We start from the raw sequence: 22,024 nt of genomic DNA on the forward strand, positions 1-22,024 counted from the left end.
ATGGCTGGTTTTTATAGCCATATGCTTATGGGTCATGTTTGCAGCCAGCTATTCAGGAGTAATCCTACAACTACTCAAGCAGCTGGTGCCAGGCCAGGAGGCATGCACTTTGTCATCTCTCCTGGTAGTTCTATTTGTAGCCTCTGGCTGTGGGCCTATAAGGGTATGGGTGCTACTGGAAGGCTGGAAACAATCAACTGAGTTTCACCTGTTGAATCAGGGCTGGAGGGTATCCTTGGCTCTGCACCAGCTGTTGGCTGTGAATTCTGACAAGCCTGCAGCTCATCTTCCTGCTTGCCAGCTTCTGCTGACTCAGAGCTGGATTCACTGGGCTTCTCTTCTCCTGAGGAGTCCTTGCTCTCTCTGAGCCCTGGCTGACCCACAAGAGAGTGGAATATAAACACAGGAATCCCAAAAAATGGAGATGGTTATTTCAAACATGACTTTGATTCCAGCACTGCTGGAAAGATTCCTGAAAACCTGACTTGGCACCAATACTCCCTCTAAGCTGTGGAGTCTTGTGAACAAAAATTCTACTTTGTGAGCTACTGACATTAAAGTTGTGAGCTACTGCATAAATTGGTTTGCTCTGGGGCCATTTTTCCTGAGCTAAGACAAAAATGTGTGAGCTGGAGGCTAAAAAACTGTGAGCTAGCTCACACTAACTCAGTTTAGAGGGAACACTGCTTGACAGACTGTGTCCTGGTAGAACTGAAATCCCTGGAGAAAACAAGGCAGCAACCATGGAGCTTGGGGTGGGTGTATGGGTACCTTTACAATGGCAGCTTCTATTCGTCAGGGATGGTGATATTAGGACCTGCAGCTTTATTTAGAAAAGGTGGGTGTTTGCCCTGTGCTGCCTGATCATTGCAGAGCCCTTCCTCTCCAGAGAACAGGAACCTCATTCTACTGTTGAGAGTATATAAAATGGAGAATCCATTCAAGTTGCTGGGAGGGGGGCATAGAATACCTCCTACCAGGGGCAGGGGTGAGATCCAGAGGGATGTCACAATACAGGACGTGGCTGCATTCTAGCTGTGGCAGGACCCAACATACTCAGGTTGTTCGGCTGGATGCCAACAGCATCAACATCACTTGACTGACAAGAATAATACAAGCTGTCAGTTGGAAGAGCAATTATAGGGTTAAAAGTGGGAAAGATGAGGTCAAGTTTATCAGTCAATCTGCTCTCTGATTTTTGGAGGAAAGTTCTGCCCTTCCATGAGAGCCAGGAAGCTGAGGGTGGAGAGGCCCTCGAAAGCCTAGCAGGAAGAGGATGAAGATCATCCTGCAGGCAGTGCCTCCTTCCTTCGCCAGGGTACAGAGGTTAAGTGAGAGGACAAGTGGCCAGCCAGGCAGAGAAGTGCACTGGTGGAGAGGAGCCCACCTGCAGAGACAAGGCAGTGTCTCCCAGTCATACTTCCGGGCAGATTCAGATAATGGACCCACCGCATGGTATCAGGGAGCCTGAGTTCATGTTACATACACAAATGTCTCCACGTACTTGTTGCCTACTTTAATGTGACACCCTGATCTTGTGAACACATCATCCACAGCCTTCCTCCCCCTTCCCGTGCCATGTTGGAAGCACCCAGCTAGGGTTGGCAACCTTCAGGTGGAGCCTGGAAATCTCCTGGCATGACAGATTATACAGATCACTTCCCCTGGAGCAAATGACTGCTTTGGAGGGATTATACTCTGCTGAGGTCCCTCCCCAATCTTGTCCTCTCCAGGCTCCATCCCACATCAAGGAATTTCCCAAGACAGAGTCAGGAGTCTAATGGGATCTCAATCTCTGCTGAGGTCCTTCCCTGGCCCGTGCCCCCCCCCCAAATCTCCAGGAATTTCCAACTCAGTCAGCAGCCCTAAGAACCCCTCTTCTCACCCCAAGTGAACCACAGCTCCTGCTTCCTTTCCAATTGACCCACAAGTGCAAGAATCAATGAAAAACTCTCCACGTTGTACTTGAATAATGTGCTTGGCTATCTCTTCTGGACTGTAGTACTGGTTCCTGCCAAGGCAGCAGAAGATAATCAAAACAGGCTAAGGACAGCAGGTTCAAGAACAAAGAAACTAAGTTAACCTCCTTCAGTTCAGAACAAACAGGTGATACTGTGTGGCCCCCAATCTCCAAAGAGGACTTGATGCACCAATGGCCCATCCAACCTTGCATCTGATGGCCTGGTTCCCAGAGAAGGGTTACTGTGATAAGCATTCCCTGCCTGCCCTGAGGATGCCTCTGGGAATCTATATTCCATTCCACTTTCATGGGCAATGACAGCTAGTCTAATTTAAAAAAACACAACACTTTAAACAGCAGCTATCAGGATCCTGGCACAGGAAAGACTTTTTGTGTATAGGGGAGAAAAAGAATTGAGGGATGACTTGACAAAAATTATGCACAGTGCAGTGAAAGTGGACAGAAACTTTTCTCCCATTCCCATGCTACTGGAACTCAGGATAATCCTACAAAACTGGCTGGAAGTAGATTCAAGACAAATAGGACACGATGCTTCTCACAACAGGTAATTGACTTGTGGAACTCACTGTCAGAAGACATGGTGGCAGACACTGATTTGGATGGATTTATGAGGGAGTTGGGCAGGTTGGACAGATTTATGGAAAACAGCATCTACTGAGAGCCAGTTTGGTATAGTGGTTAGGGATGCAGACTCTAATCTGGGAGAACCAGGTTTGATTCCAGACTTCTCCACATGCACCTGCTGGGTGACCATGGGTCAGTCACAGTTCTCAAAAGAACTGCTCTTTCAAGTTTCAAAAGAGCTCTCTCAGCCCCACTTACCTCATAGGGTGCCTGTTGTGGGGAGAGGAAGGGAAGAAGACTGTAAGCACTCTTGAGACACCGATTCTTCCATCGCTATTAGCTATAACCCTTTTTATAGGCTTCCCTGCGCCCCTGTATATGTCCCTTCTGAGGGAATGCAAACCAATAGAAGAGAGGACCCTATGACAAAGAAACCCATGATCTCCATTGAGTTGGCTTAAACATCATAAATAGAAGAATACTTACATTTTAAAGATTTCTTTTTGAACATTATAAATTTTGGCGCTCAAATAATCTGACATGTTAAAATTGTTTATTTACAAAAATGTGAGCATTTGCATACAACTTTTGTGTTAGCAAACTGCCCACCCTACACACACACCTTTCTTCAGGCTTCTCTGTTCCTATCTTCACTTTGCACACAACATTCACAACAGCGCTTTATTCCAGATTCCATGGCAGCATATTCTTTATTCTCAGAAGAGTGGGCTTGCATTAGACACAATAGAAAACCGGTGGTCCAACCAATCAACAACCTAGACACTTAACATTTCTCTCCTATCTCACCATCTATCAAGACTCACTGGTTCAGCATGTATCCACTGCAATCTGAAACAGGATGCTGAACTAGATGCAAAGTTGGTCTGATGAAACATGGTTAACTTTTATGTTCTTATGTTACACCAGAGAGGAAAAATATATATACAAGCGTTCTTGTGGCACCTAAAAGACTAGCAAATGTTTATTCTGGGGTAAGCTTTTACGTATACAAGCATGGCAGTTATGGTCAACAAAAACATTTAAGAAAAAAATGTGTTTGTCTTTAAGCTGCCATCAAACTGTTTACTTTCTGCTGCAGCAGACTGGCATGGAAACCCTCTGGAATTATACCCAGAGAGGGAAAGTACTTGAGGCAAGAGAAGACCAAACCATGAATCACATTTTGCTACTGGTGTGAAAAGCAAGGATGGGATTTCTACAGTGTTGTAAAGTGAGAAGTCAGTCTGAACAAAGTCTGTTCTAAAGATAGATTACAACAGTGTCAATGAAAACAGGAAGCATAAAAGGAGACAAGAGTCTTGGATGTACTGAGATGAGGCATCAAACATTAAACAGACAATGAGAGAAGCAGATCGGAGTGGAGAGAACTCAAGGGTAGAGCTGCAGAATTTAGTTGGTACTGGGAAGCCATGGGATTTACTGAAGTGAGCCAAGAATAGTGTGTAGAGCCAAGAATGCAAAGGCAAGGCAAGACAAGATCCAAGGAAAAAAGAGCTGCTTTCCCATGGAGTGAGTGATCAGACAGTCAGAAGAGAACCCGCCAAGGACAGAGTGGAAACACTGGTAAGACTGGTGTTAAGCAGCAGACAGTGGTCAACTGTGTCAAAAGTTGTGTCAGGGCAGAGACCTTTGGATATTACATCAATTCTGCAGTCACATCACTGGCTATCCATCAGTTAACCAGATTAAATTTAGGGTACTGGTTATTACTTAAAAAGCCCTTCATGCTCTCGTATCTGCAGGACTCCCTCTCCTGCTGTGCTCCATCAGGACAGCTTTGCACATCTGAGCAAAACCTCCTGAAGGTGTTACTTTGCAAATGAACAAGAAGGGCAGGCCCCCCACTTTCTAGATTAGTCTGCCAGAGGAAGCTGTGACGGCTCCCACATTTCTGTCATTCCACAAATTAAACAGGGTAGTTTTACTGGGCATTACATGAAAGGAATAAGGCTGTGGTACAATAGCATTTCTACAAAGGAAACAAAGCTGCATAACAGAGTGGAGGACATTTCTATAACGAAACAAGCCTATCCTATGTTATTTTGCAATTCCATTTTCACATTGCTTCTAATTTTTGAAACCCTAGTCCTAGAGCACTGTTTGCTGGGTGCCTCAGATCACATTTATCATCGTACTATCTTATTGCACTGTCTTACATGGTAATCCTGCTTTCTCAGAAAGATAGGGAAGAGGCACTGAGGATTCCTATCTAACCTTGGCAGAGATCAAGAAACTGTAGCTGTGTTTGCCTAGAGGGATGCAGATGAGGAAAAGATGGACTTATAGTGAACAAAACCAGTTTTTAGCTGATAGAAATTATGAACAGAAATAGTAAGTGAGGGAACAAATGGTTAGTTGGAGGGCAGGGATGAGTTGCAGGCACAAGCTACAGAATCTGAAGAGTGAGCAGAGGTGACAGGGCTTTCAAAAAGTTCACAGAGGCAATGGACAACAGGCTGTGGAAGGAGCAGGAGGCGATAGTATGGATGTGCAACACTGAAGAAGACAGAACAGTGGTCAGGCAGAGAAGTCAGAGAAATAAAGAGAACATGAAGCTAACTGCTCTTAGTGAATATGAGATCTAGGAGGTAGAGACTGAGGAAGGAGGTAAACAGCTGGGTCAGAGGAATGATCAAAACAGTGATTTTCTGAATGGTCAAAACAGCGTGGTGGGGAGAAGAGAGAGGATTCCAGCACTGAGTTGTAGAGGAGAACTGTAGCACAGTGAAATTTATTTAATTCATTGAATTTTTGACAGCCCTTCCTGAACTGGGCCCAGGGCAGTTTATAACAATTAATGATCTTGAACAATTAATGATCTCAAAAGGCTGAGAAACAGTAAGGAAGAGCAGGAATTGGCAGAAGGCAACAGACAGCACATCTGCAGCCATCAGGACAAGATGTGTTGGAGAAGACGAGGATTCCAAAAAAGCAAGGGCAGCCACAGTGGCAATGGCAGAGGAGAATAGCCAGGTTTTGGTAAAGGCAGGAAGCTGGAGGCACTGAGAGAAGAAAATAATGTGGAGGGTGATGGAAGAGACAAGCGTATTGGGGAGCAACAACTGGAAATATATTCAGAGAAACACAACCTGTATGCCAGAAACAATCATCAGAAAAGAAAGCAAAAAGAAATTCAGGAAAGACGACTTGTTAACTAAATGGGACTATCGTATATACCTTCAAGTACCAGATGCTGGGAACAAACACCAGGGATTAGTTCTCACCATGTTTTTCAGAATGGTGCAGCAGCTATCCAGGTGACATCAAAGCCACAGGACAAAAAGAGGAACCAGAATGTCTGAACCTGCCTGTGCTGAAAAGGAATCCCCTCCATCATTAATTGACTGAACTCTCTACATGAGCATTAAAGTACACCTCCCAAAAAAGAAGGCTCTTGACCCAGCAGACCCATGTACTGAAGGCAACTAGACAGACACAGTTCTAACACAGGAAGGCAATTCTTAAGTGGGCTTCAGTGTTCAGGGAGCCAAATATCTCCCCACTTCCATTTTCTCTTGATCACACATTATTCTGTTTTTGCAGAATGGCTTGAATAATGCCATGTATATCCCATGTGGCAGACCTGAGGGTTAGAGAGGCCAAAAGAAAACCACACACTGTATTTCCAGTAAAGAGGTAAGTCTTTCAAATGTGTAGTCGGGTCAAAGAGGAGTCTGGTTTTAGAAAAATGAAGGCTCAGTATGCCCTAAAAATGAATAAAATTGGCGCACAGTACTGTTAAACTGCACATGACTGAATGTCATGAGGTTTTGGTATGGAATGCTTGAATGCTGGAACAGCTGGAAGTCAGAATGAGCGGCTGTTGCAAGACAATTAGCTGCCTCTGCAACTAAAACCATCCTGCGGGAATAAAGCACCCCCTACCCCTACTCGGGAACAAAAAACTAGTGAATACTCAGAAGAGACCTGCTGGAAGAAATGCACTCTGTTGATCCATCCCAGGGGAAGGGTGAAATCACGTGAAAGCTTTCCCTTGTGAATTAAGTCCTCAAACCCCAGACAGTACCATCTTCACCATCTGCACGCAGACATCTGTTCTGAGACACTGGAACAGAGAAGAGTTATGCATCACAGGAAACGCAAACCAACTTTTCTTGTATGAAGATCACAAAGACAGCTCATGTACTCGGATACAAGCTGGCACCAGGAAAACTGGCACCAAGGAGCTGAGGGGAAAGTTTTTGGAACTTGGTAACCATAGAGGCAAAGAATAATTCTTGTTGAGTGACCAACTGCTGCAAAGTCAAGCAACAGAATTTAAAGCCAGGCTGGTATATACTGGGCCAAAGCTGCATGTCAGAACTTAACCCCTGAATGCATAACAACTTGTGGCATTGAAAAAGAAAAAAGGAACAAGCTCTGAAAGTCCAGAGACGTCAACCATGGCTGAGCGAAATGCAAGTTGTTTTAGTAAAGAAGCAATTGCAGAAACAGGAAAAGGAACTGTTGCCAGCAACATTCACCAGACTCACCCCCAAGCTTGAGAATATAAAACAAGCATTCTAAGCCCATTATAACCCACAGAATTTAGATGACAGATTCTTGTCTCTATCATATCTCAAAGAGCAAATTATAACAAAACCACAGATTGCTCAGCACCATCACTCTATGGGGTCCTGCAGGAGTTAAACTGAGGAGGGCTGGCACAACCTGGCATGGCAATATGAAGCTCGCAGAATGAGGAACTATTTTTTTAAAAAGATGTTTACAGCAAAATATGACTAAAACAAAAAGAACCACATGGAATGTTTCAGACTGTGCTAAACTAAGCCATGAGCTGCAAGGTTTCAGCTTCTGAGCTTCTGTAATAAGAGTCCCAAACTTATTCCGGAAAGACAAATGATCTAACACTACTTAGGTTTAAACTTTAAACATATAAGAATGCTGAGCACGTGTCAATTCAGCTCAGCTCTGGAATAATCCATGCTCTATCAAGGGAGAGGTCCAGGCGAAGGAGACTTTTTAACTCCCAAGAGCCACCACATGAAGACAGAAGCAGCCACTCTCGGTCCCAAGGGCTTAGCAGCCTTCTGCTTGTGCCACACCCAGCTCCATAAGGCAAGGGTTTCTCTTCTCTTTCAGGATGCACACACAAACGTATGCAGCCAGTCCCTCTTCTGCCACTCACCCCCTATACACACACACCAGGGGTGGGCAAGCACTTAGCCGTCCAAAGTTTGGTCTCCCCTAGACTGCGGTTCTAGGGGTGCCGTTATGAGTCACTGCTTTTAGACTGGGCATATTTGCTTGATGATTGCAGAAGCGATGGGAGGAAACACCTACTTCAAAGACCTCATGGATGGCCTTGCGGAAGCAGTGGAAATTGTAGTCTATTAAACCTGGGGAGGAAGAAAAGGAACAACCACAGATTTCAGTGAAGATTTATGACTTGGCTCATGATTTATTAAGTAATTCCCTATAATTATACCTGGCTGATCAAAGGGACAGAAAGTTATTCTGTACAGCAGCAGTCACAGGCCCCAGAACTGTATGACGTATCAGATTCTAAAGAGAGCTATGGTTCTGGTAACATGCACCATTAACATCCTCAGATTCAGAGATGCCTTGGAAATACCAAACAAATGCAAAGCATCCTCAATTTTCCTGCAGCTCAGCCTAACAATCTATGTCAGCCACAGTTTACAGCAGCAAACATCAAGCCTCACCAGAACAGCCAAAGGAGGAAAAGGAACACAAGGTTAAATGCTGCTGCATGCTGCAATCCAACTTTTCTGCCGCTTCAGAATTAAGATCAAATGCACAAAGTTCTCAAGATCCAACTGGGCTTAAGTCTGATATGGGGCTGCTTTGATAAAACCAACTCAGACAGGATCAACAAGTGACTGTTCTATTATGCGTGCAAGCCAACCAGAATGGTTTTGGAGTGTTCAGACAGTGCTGTGAATTCTCTGGCCTTGCTCTAACTCAGGGTTCCCCAACATGATGCCTATGACAGCCATGTTGCCTGCTGACACTTTTCCTGGCACCTGCCTAGTGTTTTTAGAACATGGGCAGGGCCAGGTGATTGGCTGCACAGATTTTTAGAAGCACTGACAGCAGCTGCCACCACAGCACAAGGGTCTTTACTGCGTGACAAAAAGTAAGCTGCAGCAACCATTTTTGTTACATTACATTACTACTGGCATCTGGGCTCATTGAATTTTTCTGACCAAGAGAGAAAGGCACACAATTGCATTACTGCCACAGGAAAGTGTACCTGACTATATCAGCAAACTATCAAGACTTAGACTTCTGATTAATACCTTTGGTCACAGATAATAATCACTAAAAACTTCATCTTGATCAATTTATAAGAAATGCTTGTTGTATTGTAACATCAGAAGCCACCCTGTAATATCATTTGTTTGACCACTGAGGAAGGTCAATGGGCCAAAACACATCTGGTTAGGGTCAATTAAGGTCATTTTTGGTTGTCATTGTACATTTTTATTCTTAGCTGAGGCTATCAAAAGAACCAATATCGGGTATTAATCTACTTTGCAATAAATACATACATATTTTTGTACATCTGTCAACCTATTTAGTAATTTTAATTTGACTAACAGAATAATTGAGGCTGTACATTCAGATCTTCTTAACCTTCAGGTGATTAATCCCTAGGTAGTCTGGTTAACTTTTTTCCCTTTTTTGTTAAAAGGTGAAGAGTACAGCTCGATTCATTCTTGACATAAAGAGAAAGAGAAAACTGTAACCCAAGAACATGCCTAACCCGCTAATGCTGTTGAACCAAGTGATACGCAGATCTTTTCCTCACCTTTGCGTTCAAAGCTTTCTTCTCTGAGGATGCACACCAAGGCCAGAAACTTTGTCACTTCTTTCAAATACAGAACAGTTGTGTTATTTAGTTTGATAATTGCCATAGACTCCTTGTCGTAAGCACTTCCGCTCCCATCCTCCTTTAGCCTACAGCAGTTCGAGGGAGGAAAAGGAACTTATTCAATGCACATGTTCAACTCTAGTATTTCAATTCAGCTTTTTTTTTTTTTGGTAGAGTGACAATTTGACCACAATAAGGAGTGTAAGTCACTTCACGTATCAAGGGATTGCCAGTTAACTGAGCAAGTTTGAAGAAGATACTCAATTCAAATTACTACACAGAAACCTTAAGAGTTGCATTTGGACAGAAAAGGCAATTTTATTACCATAAACTCTAATGAAGATCTCTGGGGAATGTGATAACTTGCACACTTTTGTGCATCACTGGGTTGGCTCTAATATAGGTATTACCTAGATGGTGTTTTCAGCCTCTGCTTTTGGACTACCGTGGCTGTAAATAGCATGACTACAAAGATCATGAAGAACTATAAACAAAATATTAAGGCCAGACAAGCTATGCTATTCAAAGTGCAGAACAAAACCCCACCACCACTCCAAGCCATAGAATATCTTCAAAAGAAAAAAAAACTTTTGCTGATTGCAAACTGTTACACCAGAAACACAGAGACAATATGAAATAGCCATAATATTTAAGACGAACCTATTTTTCCTCCAGATTTCCAGGGATGTAAGTGTTTGAGAGTCAAAGTTCCTGATGAGTATTTGAAAAAGGGAACTTTGACTCCCGAAAGCTTATATTCTGGAACACTTGTTAGTCTTTAAGGTGCCACAGGAATCTTATTGAAAGATGTACTACACAGACTAAAACCTCTGAATTACACTCATCGAATTCTGGCTGACGCAGCCACAACTGAAGGAAAGCAACTTTAATCCAAATTAATATGGACAATTTTCTCCTTCCCACCCTCATCAGAAATATGTATTGCCCATCTTGAGGATGCTCTGAAAAAGACAGCTATGTGGAATGAAACTCCTTTCCTGCCGTTGAGATTGGTTAGAAACTTCCCCACAGGTGAAGCCTGTGTAGCTCTGCTGTAGCCCATCTTTCTGTGGTTCTCACTCAACCTGAACCCAATTCCTTATGTTACCATAGAGGAAGCTGTGTTTACATTAAAACAGGTCATCTAGGAAATCCAACTTGTCAGCATCTGGGCCAGACACCCAGAATTCACTAAACCCCGGAAAAAAGTTCACATCACCACCCCAACCCCTAAAGTGATAAAGGAGCTACAGTCTCTGACAGTACAGGAGAGCAAAGACTCTTCTCAAAGCATTTCTTAATGAGCTCTTAAGTGGCTCTGGAAATGCGGTGTTGTCACTTACCCATATATACAAGAAACATCAATGACTACATCAATCATGTCGCAGCAGAGCTCGTAGGACTGCATGTCAACGGGGGAGCTGTCAGTTGCTATATAAATCTTGCTGACGACATCAAAGAGAAAAGCTTTCTCAATCCCTGAATTCTTAAAAAAAGGACACCCAGATTTAGAACTGTGAAAGGTCAAATCTCACATGTATAACAGTTTGACAGTAGCAACATTTACTGAAGCAAACATGATAGAAATGAGGTGACTTTTTCATTCTGTGAAAGAAACAAGGTGAGTGAGGAGACTGACTCTCTGTCATTGTCCTGAAGAGGACAGGTTCATATCCTCTTTGTGTTGGGCATTTAGTGGTGAAGGCCAAGAAAAAATAGGGGGGGGGGGGGGTTCCAAACACCACCCCAACTGTTTCTCAATTTTTTCCATTACACATTTTGATGAAAATATTTTCTCTTTTGAAATGATTTCTTTTAGGGGTGGGGAACGTCCGCTCCGAGGGTCATTTACGGCCCTCAGGGATTGCTGGGCCACATGGCAGCCTCCCTAGGGCCTGGCTGGCTGGTGAGGATCATGAGGTGCAGCCACACTATGCAGCAGCCTCCCCAGGGGTCAGCTGGCCAGCAGGGATTGCAGGGCCCAGCCGCACAGCGACCTCCCTGGGGCCTGGCTGGCTGGCCAGGATCACTGCGAAGCCTAAAAAGTCACTGTCACGGTTCAGTTAAGTTTCCCCCTCATTTCTTTATTTCCCTTTCTTTCCATTTCTTCTCCCCATTTCTTTGTTTCCCTTAATTCCCCTTTATTTCCCTTTTTTCCCCTTTCTTCCCCCTTCTTTATTTTCGTTTATTATTCTTTCTTCCCCCCATTTCTTTATTTCCATTTCTTACCCCCACCTTTATTTTCCTTTATTCCCATTTTATTCCCCCCATTTCTTTATTTCTCTCTATTCTCCTTTCTTTCCCCCTTTTTCTTTCTTCTTCCCTTTCTCTTTCTTTCCATTTCTTCTATTTATTTCCCTTTCTCCCATTTCTTTATTTCTCTTTATTCTCCTTTCTTCCCCCCTTTCTTTATTTTCCTTTATTACCCAGCTACCACCAGTTCAATTTGCATTTGATTATCCCAGATGGTGTGGCCTAATAGGCTAATGAGTGTGTGACATAATATGCTAATATGCTAATATTAGGGGATGTGGTCTAATATACTAATGAGTTCCTGCTGGGCTTTTTCTACCAAAAAAAGCCCTGGACCTAGGCATTTGTCTAGGGCAGTGGGTCGTGTGTGTGCCAAATTAGGCTCTCCCCACATGACTTCAAATAGAAAAACAATTATTTGCATGAATTTTGCTGGCCTGAATCATTCTCCCTCAACGTTTTTTGAGCTGATAATTTTGTATGACCTGCGAATGATGCTAAAAATATCAAAATGGCCCTTGGCAGAAAAAAGGTTCCCCCCACCCCTGTTTTAAGTACTCAAGAATATCTTTATAGGCTTGAAACCCCAGGAGCATTTACATGGGCAGAGGGATTTCTGCCTGCAAAAGTATGACTTTATCACCTCCCTGCTCGCACTGCAGCCCAAAATGCCCCCAGATATGTTGCTCTCAGAGAACATTTTAAGTAACCACAAGGTACTGGGAGAGTAAGGTCTCTAAAGGAAGAAATCTTTCTGCCATGGAAACATTCCAGTGAATACAAGCCAATAGGATTAATTTTGTCCACAATTATTACGCAGCAGTACTATTCACAGTTTTCAACATTATAAAGTTTAACTTAATATCCAAAAATGCCTGTTATGGTCAGATGAGACTGTTTATGTCTGAAGAATAAATTCTTTTCCTTACTAAATTTGTATTTTCTATTTTCAACTTTATGGTTTTTTCTCTCAAATGCTAAGTATTAAGGTACATGCTAAAGTAGCACAGAGTTGCAGTTTTCTTTCTTTTTATCTGCTTATTACAGGACATACTTGCAATTTTGTTTATACAAAACTATGGTATTTATACTTTAAATTTTTATTAATATGCCATATAGTACAACTTTATATGCTAACTATAAGGATATATTTTGTGTTGTTACAGATGTTTAGCCTTGGTAAATATTACATATATTTCAATTTTACCCAAATTTTCCAGTTTTTCCCACATGTTTTCCTTTCTCCTGTCAAGTGCTTTTATGCTTAATTAATTTGCCCAGCCACTCACAATTGGTCTGAAATATCCCATAACACCACATGAAACTGCCTCACACTAAACTAAAATTTCCACTCATCTTAATACAATATGGATTACTCTGACAGGCAGCAATCCCAGAGTCTCAGGCAGAGAAAGTCCCCTCTCCACACAAGCTACCTGTGATCTTTGAACCAGAGATACTAGGGATCTTCTGTATCCAAAACATGTACTCTACCACTGGACAACAGCCTGCACCCTGCAGGGCTGTTGTGAGGACAAAAGGGTGGGACAAAAAGTATGTACTCTCCAGCTGAAATAGCAGGCAACCAGAGATGGTGGCTGACCTCTTATGAGAAGGAATTTTTTAAGAGTTCAGGAAACGGTAGCTGCCACTTGCCACTCTATTTTTAAAGAGTCCTGGAGTGAGGAGATAAAGAGAACTATTTTCTCTACATCTGGAGATACAGTTATGTATTTGTCAGGCTTTGTAGCTAGTCAAAAACAATCATATAGCCCTCCAAAGCAGAAGCTTGAGATTTTAACAAAAAACATATCAGCTATTTAGAGTTTGTCACCAAGATGTCAAACGATTAATCATACATCATTAATGGCAATTTTTGCCATCTTCACTGAATGTTTGTGCTTTTTGCATTACTATTTCAATGCTACTGCAACATTTAATCAATAGTTGCTTACCGATATAAAGATATTAAGCAGATTTTCCAGAGTTGGCAACTGGGGTATAAGCTTCTGCACCACCTTACTGAAGGCTTCAAATATTGAATGATCATAGATGCTAGTCAAATAAAAGCTACAAAAGAGAATGCTGCAATTAATTGTTCAAATAGTTCCAACTTGCATTTGCTGATTTGGTCAAAACAAGAAGCAGCACTGCAGGAATCATTAAAGCAACAAAGGATACACTAATTAGACTCTGTACCAAAGTGTTTAAAGTGAAGTATCAACACAGTTGTTCTAAACAACATCATGGTTTCCTATTCAATTTGAAATGCAAACTCTATCAACAACCAGAAAAAAAATTGTTCCATAATCCATGAAAAGGATTCAAGCCATCATTTTCTTATTGTCATGGCTAAGAGAATGAGATGGAATCTGGGAAATCATCAATTCAAATTTCATCTCTGCCACAAACACAAGGACTGGCCTTACACAAGCCTCCCTGTTTTGCCATCTTCACTATGGAAATAACTCATACTTTTAATCTAATTATTTTAATATAAATCACCACGTGACCCAAACTTCTTTAGCTTGTGCAGTATAAAAGCTTAAAACAAATAAAATTCTGACCTGTGTTTGAACACCAAAGAAATATTACTGTGGTCAGGGGCTGACTGGACCAAACAAACATCTTCTGGTTAATAGGGATGAAGATCAGGGTTGGTTAGCTGGTCTCCAGGAGGACCACAAGCACTTCTATTATGCTGGAGGGTTGCAAAGGCCACCAGCCAGTCAAGCTGAACCAGGCACCACAGAGCAACAGTGTGGGAAGGCAGCACTTTTTCACTGCTGAACCCAGCCTGTGGCACAGCAGAAGAAACTGTCTAGCACCTCTCTCAGTGCCTTCATGAGAGCTGAACAAGCCTTCTAAGCACCATTACTGAAGGGGTCACCTGGCTCTTGTCAATGGCAGTGCAAATGCTAACACTTCACAAACGCTATTCCATTAATTCCCAGCAGTTTTTAAAAATTGACAGTTATATTGACACAGGCAATTAAACTGCTGCAAAAACATATTACAGAAGACGAGACAGCTATTGGCTAATCAATCCAATGAGTGCCATGTTGTGTACAGTATATTCCATTCCATTCATTCAAAACTCTCATCCAGCACCATTCACTTTTAGCCAGTATAGGAGATTACATTAAAATTCACAAGAACAAGAGACCCAGCATTTAAAAATAAAAAGATACACTTTTTAAAAAATAACATTAAAATCCATAAAGAATCCAAAGCTACTAATCAGGTTTACTTCTTGGTTATTCCAAGGCTGAGGAAATGGCATTAAGTTCCAAATTTTTTACCACTACTGAGATTTATTTAGCTACAGTGACGGTAGTAGTTTTCATTCCCAGGTAAAAGATTAAGTATATGGTCACCATCCAGACAGTTGGGAAATGTTGCAAGAAAAGGAATTATCAAAGAAGCACTTCAACTGATAGAGTTTGCACCTTGGGCTCAGGCAGCTGAGACCCACATTCATCTGGGTGTAACACTGGAAAATCTAACATATAAACCTGTGATAAAAAGTGTACTGAAAAAGGCCAAAGGAAAAAAGATGAAGATAAAAGGGTGTATGAGGGAATATAAATACTTATTCACAACAAAAGGCGATAAGGGCATAAAACCCCAGTACAACAGGAAGCAAATTTGTTTGGCATCTGATATGAGATGCTTCTAATCAAGTAATTCAAGTTGTTTTCTAAATTACAACTTGTTAGGCCCTAGCTCCACCTTATGTGGGACTGAGAAGCCTAACTGGATAATCTTGGAGTCCACAATCTGGCTGTAAGCACTGCCAAAGGAGTCACAAAACAGCCAAATCAAGAGAGGAGTAAGAGCAGAAAAGAGGGGAGATAATACAGTTTTTACCAAGTAAGTGTGGCTAGTTGTTTTATACCAGCTTCTGGGCACAGAACTGATGCAACCACACATCCTGGGTTGCTAAACTGTTCAGAGAAGCAAGACAATTTAACTACTAGCATGTTGGAGCCAAAGGCTTGAATACATATGGATATCTCATATAGGAGCTGCACTGTAATTTTAGCCTGAAAGACCTTCCAAGTTGACGAAATGTGCTGCCTGCCACTGAAGAGAAAGAACCTCTGGACTGCTGCAACACTATTTCTAGTGCTGGATTTAAATCAGTGGTCCCCCTCATTCAGCATTCAATTTTACACAGCAATCAACCAGCTGACCCAAAGAGCCAACAAACAGGAGGCTGAGGTCACAGTCTCTACCCGATATTGCCTCCAAGCACCAGTTTTAAGATTTAACGCCCCTGTCTGCAAAGATTCCATTTAACCATCAGATCAAGTAGTCAATAACTCTCACCATAGTTTTATTTATAGGTTGAAGCGCACTATAAATTTGTATGATGCTCTAGACCGAATGATTCAAAAAAGCCACTTTTATAAAAGAAAAAGGTCTATGAGCTATACTGCTATGTATAAAATGTCTTGTTTACTATATACATTACTCTGCTGTTACTGCCTTATTTTCTACTGACAAATTTCTGCATTGTACCCGCATTCTGTATAATGTCTAATATTCTACATTCATTCAGATTTCTGGAATCCTGCTTGCTGTGCATTGCTCATTATATTGTCTGCATCAGTTTATACTGTGTAATTGTTAGGGGAGTTTGCTGAAATCCAGCAAAAGAAAAAAAACCTCAAAGATCAGTCTGAGAGAAAGAACTTACTCAAGGTTTTTGCTAACACAGAATTTTATTAAGAATGATCATTCTTGATGCTAGCTCAAGAAAGAGTTCTCAAGTCTCCCCACCAAGCTGGCACACTGAACAGATAGAGTTCCTTTTTTATAGGTAAGAAAAAAGAGGTCATAGTCTATTATTCTGAAGAGTGTTCATTCATCCTGTTCCCAAGCATAATTCATCCTACCCTCTATTTAGAGCACATTCACATTCCTGTCAGAAAGAAAAGGAAAACAAACCATATACTTTGAGAGATAACATGGCATCAGCCCTTGGAGGGGAGGGTAATGTTGCTAAGAGGTCAGAGGTCAAAGGACAAATTTACAAGGGGGGGGGGAGGAATACAATATCTGTAAAATGTATCTCTTTAATCTTTACAAAATTCTTGATTGTGAAATAAAACACTTTAATGGGAATCCGTTTTGAGTCCAAAATAAGAAAAGCAAACAATAACTATTAAAAACTTAAAAAAAATTAATGAGTCTCATGAAGCTTGGCTTTCTCCATTTCTGGTCTCATCCTAAGCAAAATCTGCCAGACACAAAAGAGCCATATGTCATGTATCGCAGCAAAAAAAAAACCCCTCAAAAACAAAACAGTATCACTTACCTAAGATGAAGTTTTTCAAGCCCAGCATCACCGAGGTCATCATTGGCTCTCTGATGAATATCTCTTTGAGTTTCTATTTTATGGTCATCTGACAAGCCATCTACTTTATGAATAAAAACCTCAAAGTTCATGTCTGGATTCACTTTATAGGCTTTTGAAACTGTAATGTGGAGCCTAGTTAGAGCTTCCATGTAGTCATCCTGTTAATGAGATTTAAGGCGCAACTTACTGCCTTTGCATAACCACAAAATGGATTCTCCATTATGCAAAAAATATCATCACAGTCTATAATTAGCATGACATGAGCAAACATGCAAAATCATACAAATTAAGCAACCCCATGAACAATTTAGAAAAAAATATTTTCTCCCAGTGCTTGCTTAAATGCCTGTTAAAAGTTAACCACTAGGTTCAGACATATCACGAAAACTAACATAGTGTTAAGTATTGTTAGTATAATAGTGCAAATGTGAAACACCCCACAAATTATGGCTATGGTCCATCAAATTAGAATCTGAAACCATGTTTTTAAGATTTCTAACTTTTAGTTATGGTAACATATAATACCCTGGTCTTGTTCCCACCACCCCTCACCAAATGGATCTCTGTGGGATATGACACAACAATTCCTATATTCAACATATTTCCAATCATTAGCTGTACTGAAATATTTAAAGCATCTGTAATCCACACTGAACATCTGGGCAATGGTCTGCTTTTCAAAAAAACCAGATAAAGTCTACAAATATTTGCATTTAACATCTGTAGATTGTCTCAAAATAAAACACTGTGCCAAGACTGCAGAATTAGTGCTATCCACAGCCCACTCTAATCCTTGCAAAAACCAACAGATTCTTGGCATAATCTCTCTCATGCATAATGACCTGTGCATCAATAACATAGATCAGGGCTCCAGTTCCTCTGAAAATCATCTCATAATCAAACGTTGGGTCGAAAAAATCCATTTGCCCAGGAAAATCCCATATTTGGAAGTTCACAAAGGAGCTATTCGAAATGTCATCCTTGTAGATCTTGTTAGTGCTCTCCAAGAACAAAGTTTCATTAGGAGACATTTTGTGAAACACCACCTGTGGGCAAAACAGAGCACAGCAAAGACGATTAGCTTGCTATCTGGAGGTTGACTGGCAATGTACTTTTCTGAGCAAAGTCCCAGTGGGTTGCTATCTTAAAGAGTCAGCTGACCCCAACAACCCCTCCCTCCTTGGGAGGGCAGGCAAGGAGAAGAATGGGCACAAAGTAACCCAAGCACTGCCCTGCTGATCTAGGTGTAGAGCAAAGAAGACAACAGAAGCACCGGCCTTCCCTTTGCCACCCCAGGCTCAATATGGCTGGGGCAGCAAGGGGAGGTCTGGTGCCTCTGCTAACCTGCCTTTAGTCTTCCACCCCAGGCTCATCATGGCTGGGGTGGAAAACCACAGGCAGGTTAATGCCTGACTTGACTCTGTGTCTTCCAACAAAAAACAGAACAGCAGCATCTGTCTTTGCCCTGCTGGCATGATAGATAAGACAGAACACAGAGGTGTACACCTCTATCCTGAGCATGTTGGGATGGCTTGATTAAATTAAATATGGCTTGATTAAACCACTGTCACACTGTGCCCAAGCCAACCATATGAAGGCAAGTGTCACCACACTTCAGCTCACCAGGGGAGCGAAGAGGAAGAAGACTGCAGATTTATACCCTGCGCTTCTCTCTGAATCAGAGCTACCGTAATAACAATCTCCTTTATCTTCTCCCCCCACAACAGACGCCCTGTAAGGTGGGTGGGGCTGAGAGGGCTCTCACAGCAGCTGCCCTTTCAAGAACAACTCCTGAGACAGCTATGGCTAACCCAAGGCCATTCCAGCAGCTGTAAGAGGAGGAGTGGGGAATCAAACCCGATTCTCCCAGATAAGAGTCCGCACACTTAACTGGGACACCAAACTGGCCCACTGCCACTCTGGCCACAGTGCAGCCCTCACCCTACATCTGGTGCTTGGCTTTCAGTCAAGTGGTGGCCCCGGTTCTAGGGCAGCGTAGAGCTGTCAGCGTCGCCCTGCTTCTAGGGCTGAATCGGGCTAAGGCACTGCGGCCTGCAGAAAGCCCGACAAGGGAGGCAGCTCCTTTGCTCCAACGGGCATCCTTCCTGCCACCGCCCACCTCCCCTCGTCCGCGCCCACAAAGGCCTGTTTGGCCACGGCTTGACAAGCCGAGGGCCGCGGCCAAGCCACCGGGGAAAGCAGCAGGTACCTTCTGGATGGACGACTTCCCACTGCGCCGCAGCCCCATGAGCAAGATGCGAGGCTGCTTGGAAGAGTCGCCGCCGGGGCCCAGCCCGCAGCCGCCGCCCGGCCCGCCCCCGCCGCCCCCCAGCTCGGCCGCCTCGTCGTCATCCTCGTCCTCGTCGTCCTCGGCGCCGTAGCCGAAATCTTTGGGGAACGAGTCCGCCGCCCCGAAGCTCCCGCCAGGCAAGACCGGCTCCTCAGCGCCGCTCGCCGCCCCGAACTGCAGCGCCGCCATGCCCAGCCCCGCACAGCCCAGCCCCGGAGCCCACCTGCCCGGACTGCGCGCGTTGATTGGCCCAGCACCTCGTGACCGGAAGGGGCGCTACATCCTCGCGGAAGAGGCTGGAGGCTCCCTAGCAACGGAGCCTACCGTCAAGGCTACCTTGTCCCCCCAGGGAGTCCGCCGCGCATGAGCCTCCCCCCTCCCCTTCCACCGCCGCTCTGAGCCTTCTTTTAAAACTGCCTGCCGGGCCAGCTAGATGTAGCTCTGGTCACTGTACCTGATTCCTTGTCTGATGGAGTATGCGTAGAGCACACGGAAGCTTACATTCTGAATAAAACTTTGTTGGTCGTAAAGGTGCAACTTGACTCTTACTTTGTTTTAAAATGATGATGATGAAGATGATATTGGATTTATATCCCGCCCTATACTCTGAATCTCAGAGTGGTAATCTCTTTTACTTCCCCCCCCCCCCACACACACACACTACAGATACCCTGTGAGGTAGATGGGGCTGAGAGAGCTCTTGCAGCAGCTGCCCTTTCAAAGACAACGCCTGCGAGAGCTATGGCTGGCCCAAGGCCATTCCAGCAGCTGCAAGTGGAGGAGTGGGGAATCAAACTCAGTTCTGCCAGATAAGAGTCCATGCACTTAACCACTACACCAAACTGACTCTCCGCCCTGGAACAGAAGGGGCCAGCTCGCAATGCTGAATCTCGTGAGGGCTCCAAGGAGGGTTGCTGGCTTCCAGGAGGGAGGATGACCCAAAATAAACCATGAATTAATACAGGGCACTTTTTTTGTAGAAAAAGCCCTGAATGAACTCATTTGCATATTAGGCCACACCCCCTCGTGCCATGCCAGCCAGAACTTTGTTCCTGTGTGTTCCTATTAAAAAAGAGCCCTGATTAGTAACATCAAAATTGTAAGAATTTCATTGAAGTTCAAATTCAACATACATAACAATATGAATGTCTAGTTCAATAGGAAGCTGAATTTGTTTTTCCCTTCTCTAATTGCGATGCAATACAATAAAGTGCTTGTGCAAAAATAGCAATGCAGTCCAACAAATGTAGCAGCACTGACTATATTGCTGTTTTCGCACAAGCACTTTATTGAGGCCATTCTGAGACATTCATCATTGAGTTCAACTTCATATTGAAATAGATATTGTTATGTATATTGAATTTGAATTTCAATTAAATTCTTACAATTTTGATACAAATTTTGATGTAAGTAATTAATTCAAAGTTTACTTTTGGGTATCTTTTTGCTGCCATGACTTCCAGGAGGGACCTGGCGTTCTGAAATTATAGCTGATCTCCATACCACAGAGATGTTTTTCCTTGGACCTCATGATCTATGGCATTACATTTCTGCTGAGCAGCATCTTTCCTTTCCCAAATTCTGCCCTCCTCCGACACCACCCCAAGTCCTCCAGGAATTTTTCATGCCAGTTGGCAACCCTAGCTCCAAGGCAGGTCCTCGCCAGGCTCTACAATGCTGCAGGCCATGATCCACACAGTCCTGCCTTCAATTGTTGCTTTTTCTCCTCCTCCCCTTATTTTTTTGTAATGAGCCTGATGAAGAAGCAAACATTTTATGTGTTGATAATTGGTCCTGAGGAAAACTGAGTTACTCAGGAGGTTAATTTTTAGATCCTTCTACCAACCAGCACAGCCAGAGACCCTGGTTGCCAGTTTGTCTTCCTTTGTCAACCAGCTCCCTCCAAACTGATATGAAGGACTTGCATTTTTGGCTGAGATCCTATGACAGCCTCTTACTGCCTCCTGGAAGCTGCTGAACTCCACTAATTTTATCGGCAAATTTCAGACAGCTGGCCAGGCCTTGCTCCAGCTTAGAACTGCTTATGAAAGCTCATTTATGTGCTGGATCAGGACCCACAGCAGCAGCATCCCACTGGCAGCACTCACTGCTACTTTCAAATGGACTCCCTTGAAGAAATAGTAGATACATGGATTAAAGCAGAGGTGTCAAACATAGAGCCCGCGGGCCAGAACCAGCCCACCAAGGTCTTTAATGTGGCTCACGGTAGAGCACTCCCCCCCCCCAAAAAAAATCCCACTCCCACAGTTAAAAAATTTGTTGCCAATTATTACTGGGGTCGGCAGTAAGATTGGCAGTTCCATGTGACTGGCTTTTTCCTGACTGCTGAGATCAGCTACTTCCTCTTCCCAGCAAATCCCACCCCCTCATTTATTGGGTCCGCCTTCCCCTTGCTTGCTATGGCAGGTCCTGTGTGTGCAAGCCAAGTTTGAGTGCAGTAGCACTGAAGACCTACAAAGGTATGAGTAGGGTCTGTTTCCTTCTTTCTCCCCCCTCCCTCCACACCAGTGTGCTTGCAAAGAAAAGTTTTACTCCAGTGGCATGTAAGACACAAAGTTTCCTTCACGCCAGGAGCTGGGTCTCTTTCTTCTTCCCTCCCCCCCCACCCCCCACCCCCATGTCTCTGTATTTGCAAATAAAAGTTTTACTCCAGTGGCACTTAAGATGCAA

At 43.2% G+C, this 22,024-nt stretch overlaps 1 protein-coding gene across 1 annotated transcript; it reads right to left on the reverse strand.

Moving 5' to 3' along the window:
• Nucleotides 1–3,081: 3,081 nt before the first annotated feature.
• On the reverse strand, nt 3,082–19,543 carry RRAGC (Ras related GTP binding C). The gene is made up of 7 exons (XM_060258121.1): nt 19,253–19,543; nt 17,886–18,089; nt 17,002–17,201; nt 13,634–13,748; nt 10,769–10,911; nt 9,363–9,511; nt 3,082–7,926 (listed from the first exon to the last, which is right to left on the reverse strand). The coding sequence occupies exons 1-7, from the start codon at nt 19,520–19,522 to the stop codon at nt 7,775–7,777; spliced, it is 1,233 nt and encodes a 410-aa protein (XP_060114104.1). The 5' UTR covers nt 19,523–19,543; the 3' UTR covers nt 3,082–7,774.
• Nucleotides 19,544–22,024: the final 2,481 nt, after the last annotated feature.

Source organism: Heteronotia binoei, chromosome 17, assembly GCF_032191835.1.
Source record: "Heteronotia binoei isolate CCM8104 ecotype False Entrance Well chromosome 17, APGP_CSIRO_Hbin_v1, whole genome shotgun sequence".
NCBI lineage: Eukaryota > Metazoa > Chordata > Lepidosauria > Squamata > Gekkonidae > Heteronotia > Heteronotia binoei.

Coding starts and splice junctions, on each gene's coding strand:
- RRAGC (XM_060258121.1), bottom strand. CDS start 19,522: ATGGCGGCGCTGCAGTTCGGGGCGGCGAGCGGCGCTGAGGAGCCGGTC. Junction 17,202..17,885: donor TCTATGTTATTGATGCACAG/GTCATTATGCAT, acceptor TCTCATTAACAG/GATGACTACATGGAAGCTCT. Junction 7,927..9,362: donor AGAAAGCTTTGAACGCAAAG/GTGAGGAAAAGA, acceptor CTTCCTCCCCAG/GTTTAATAGACTACAATTTC.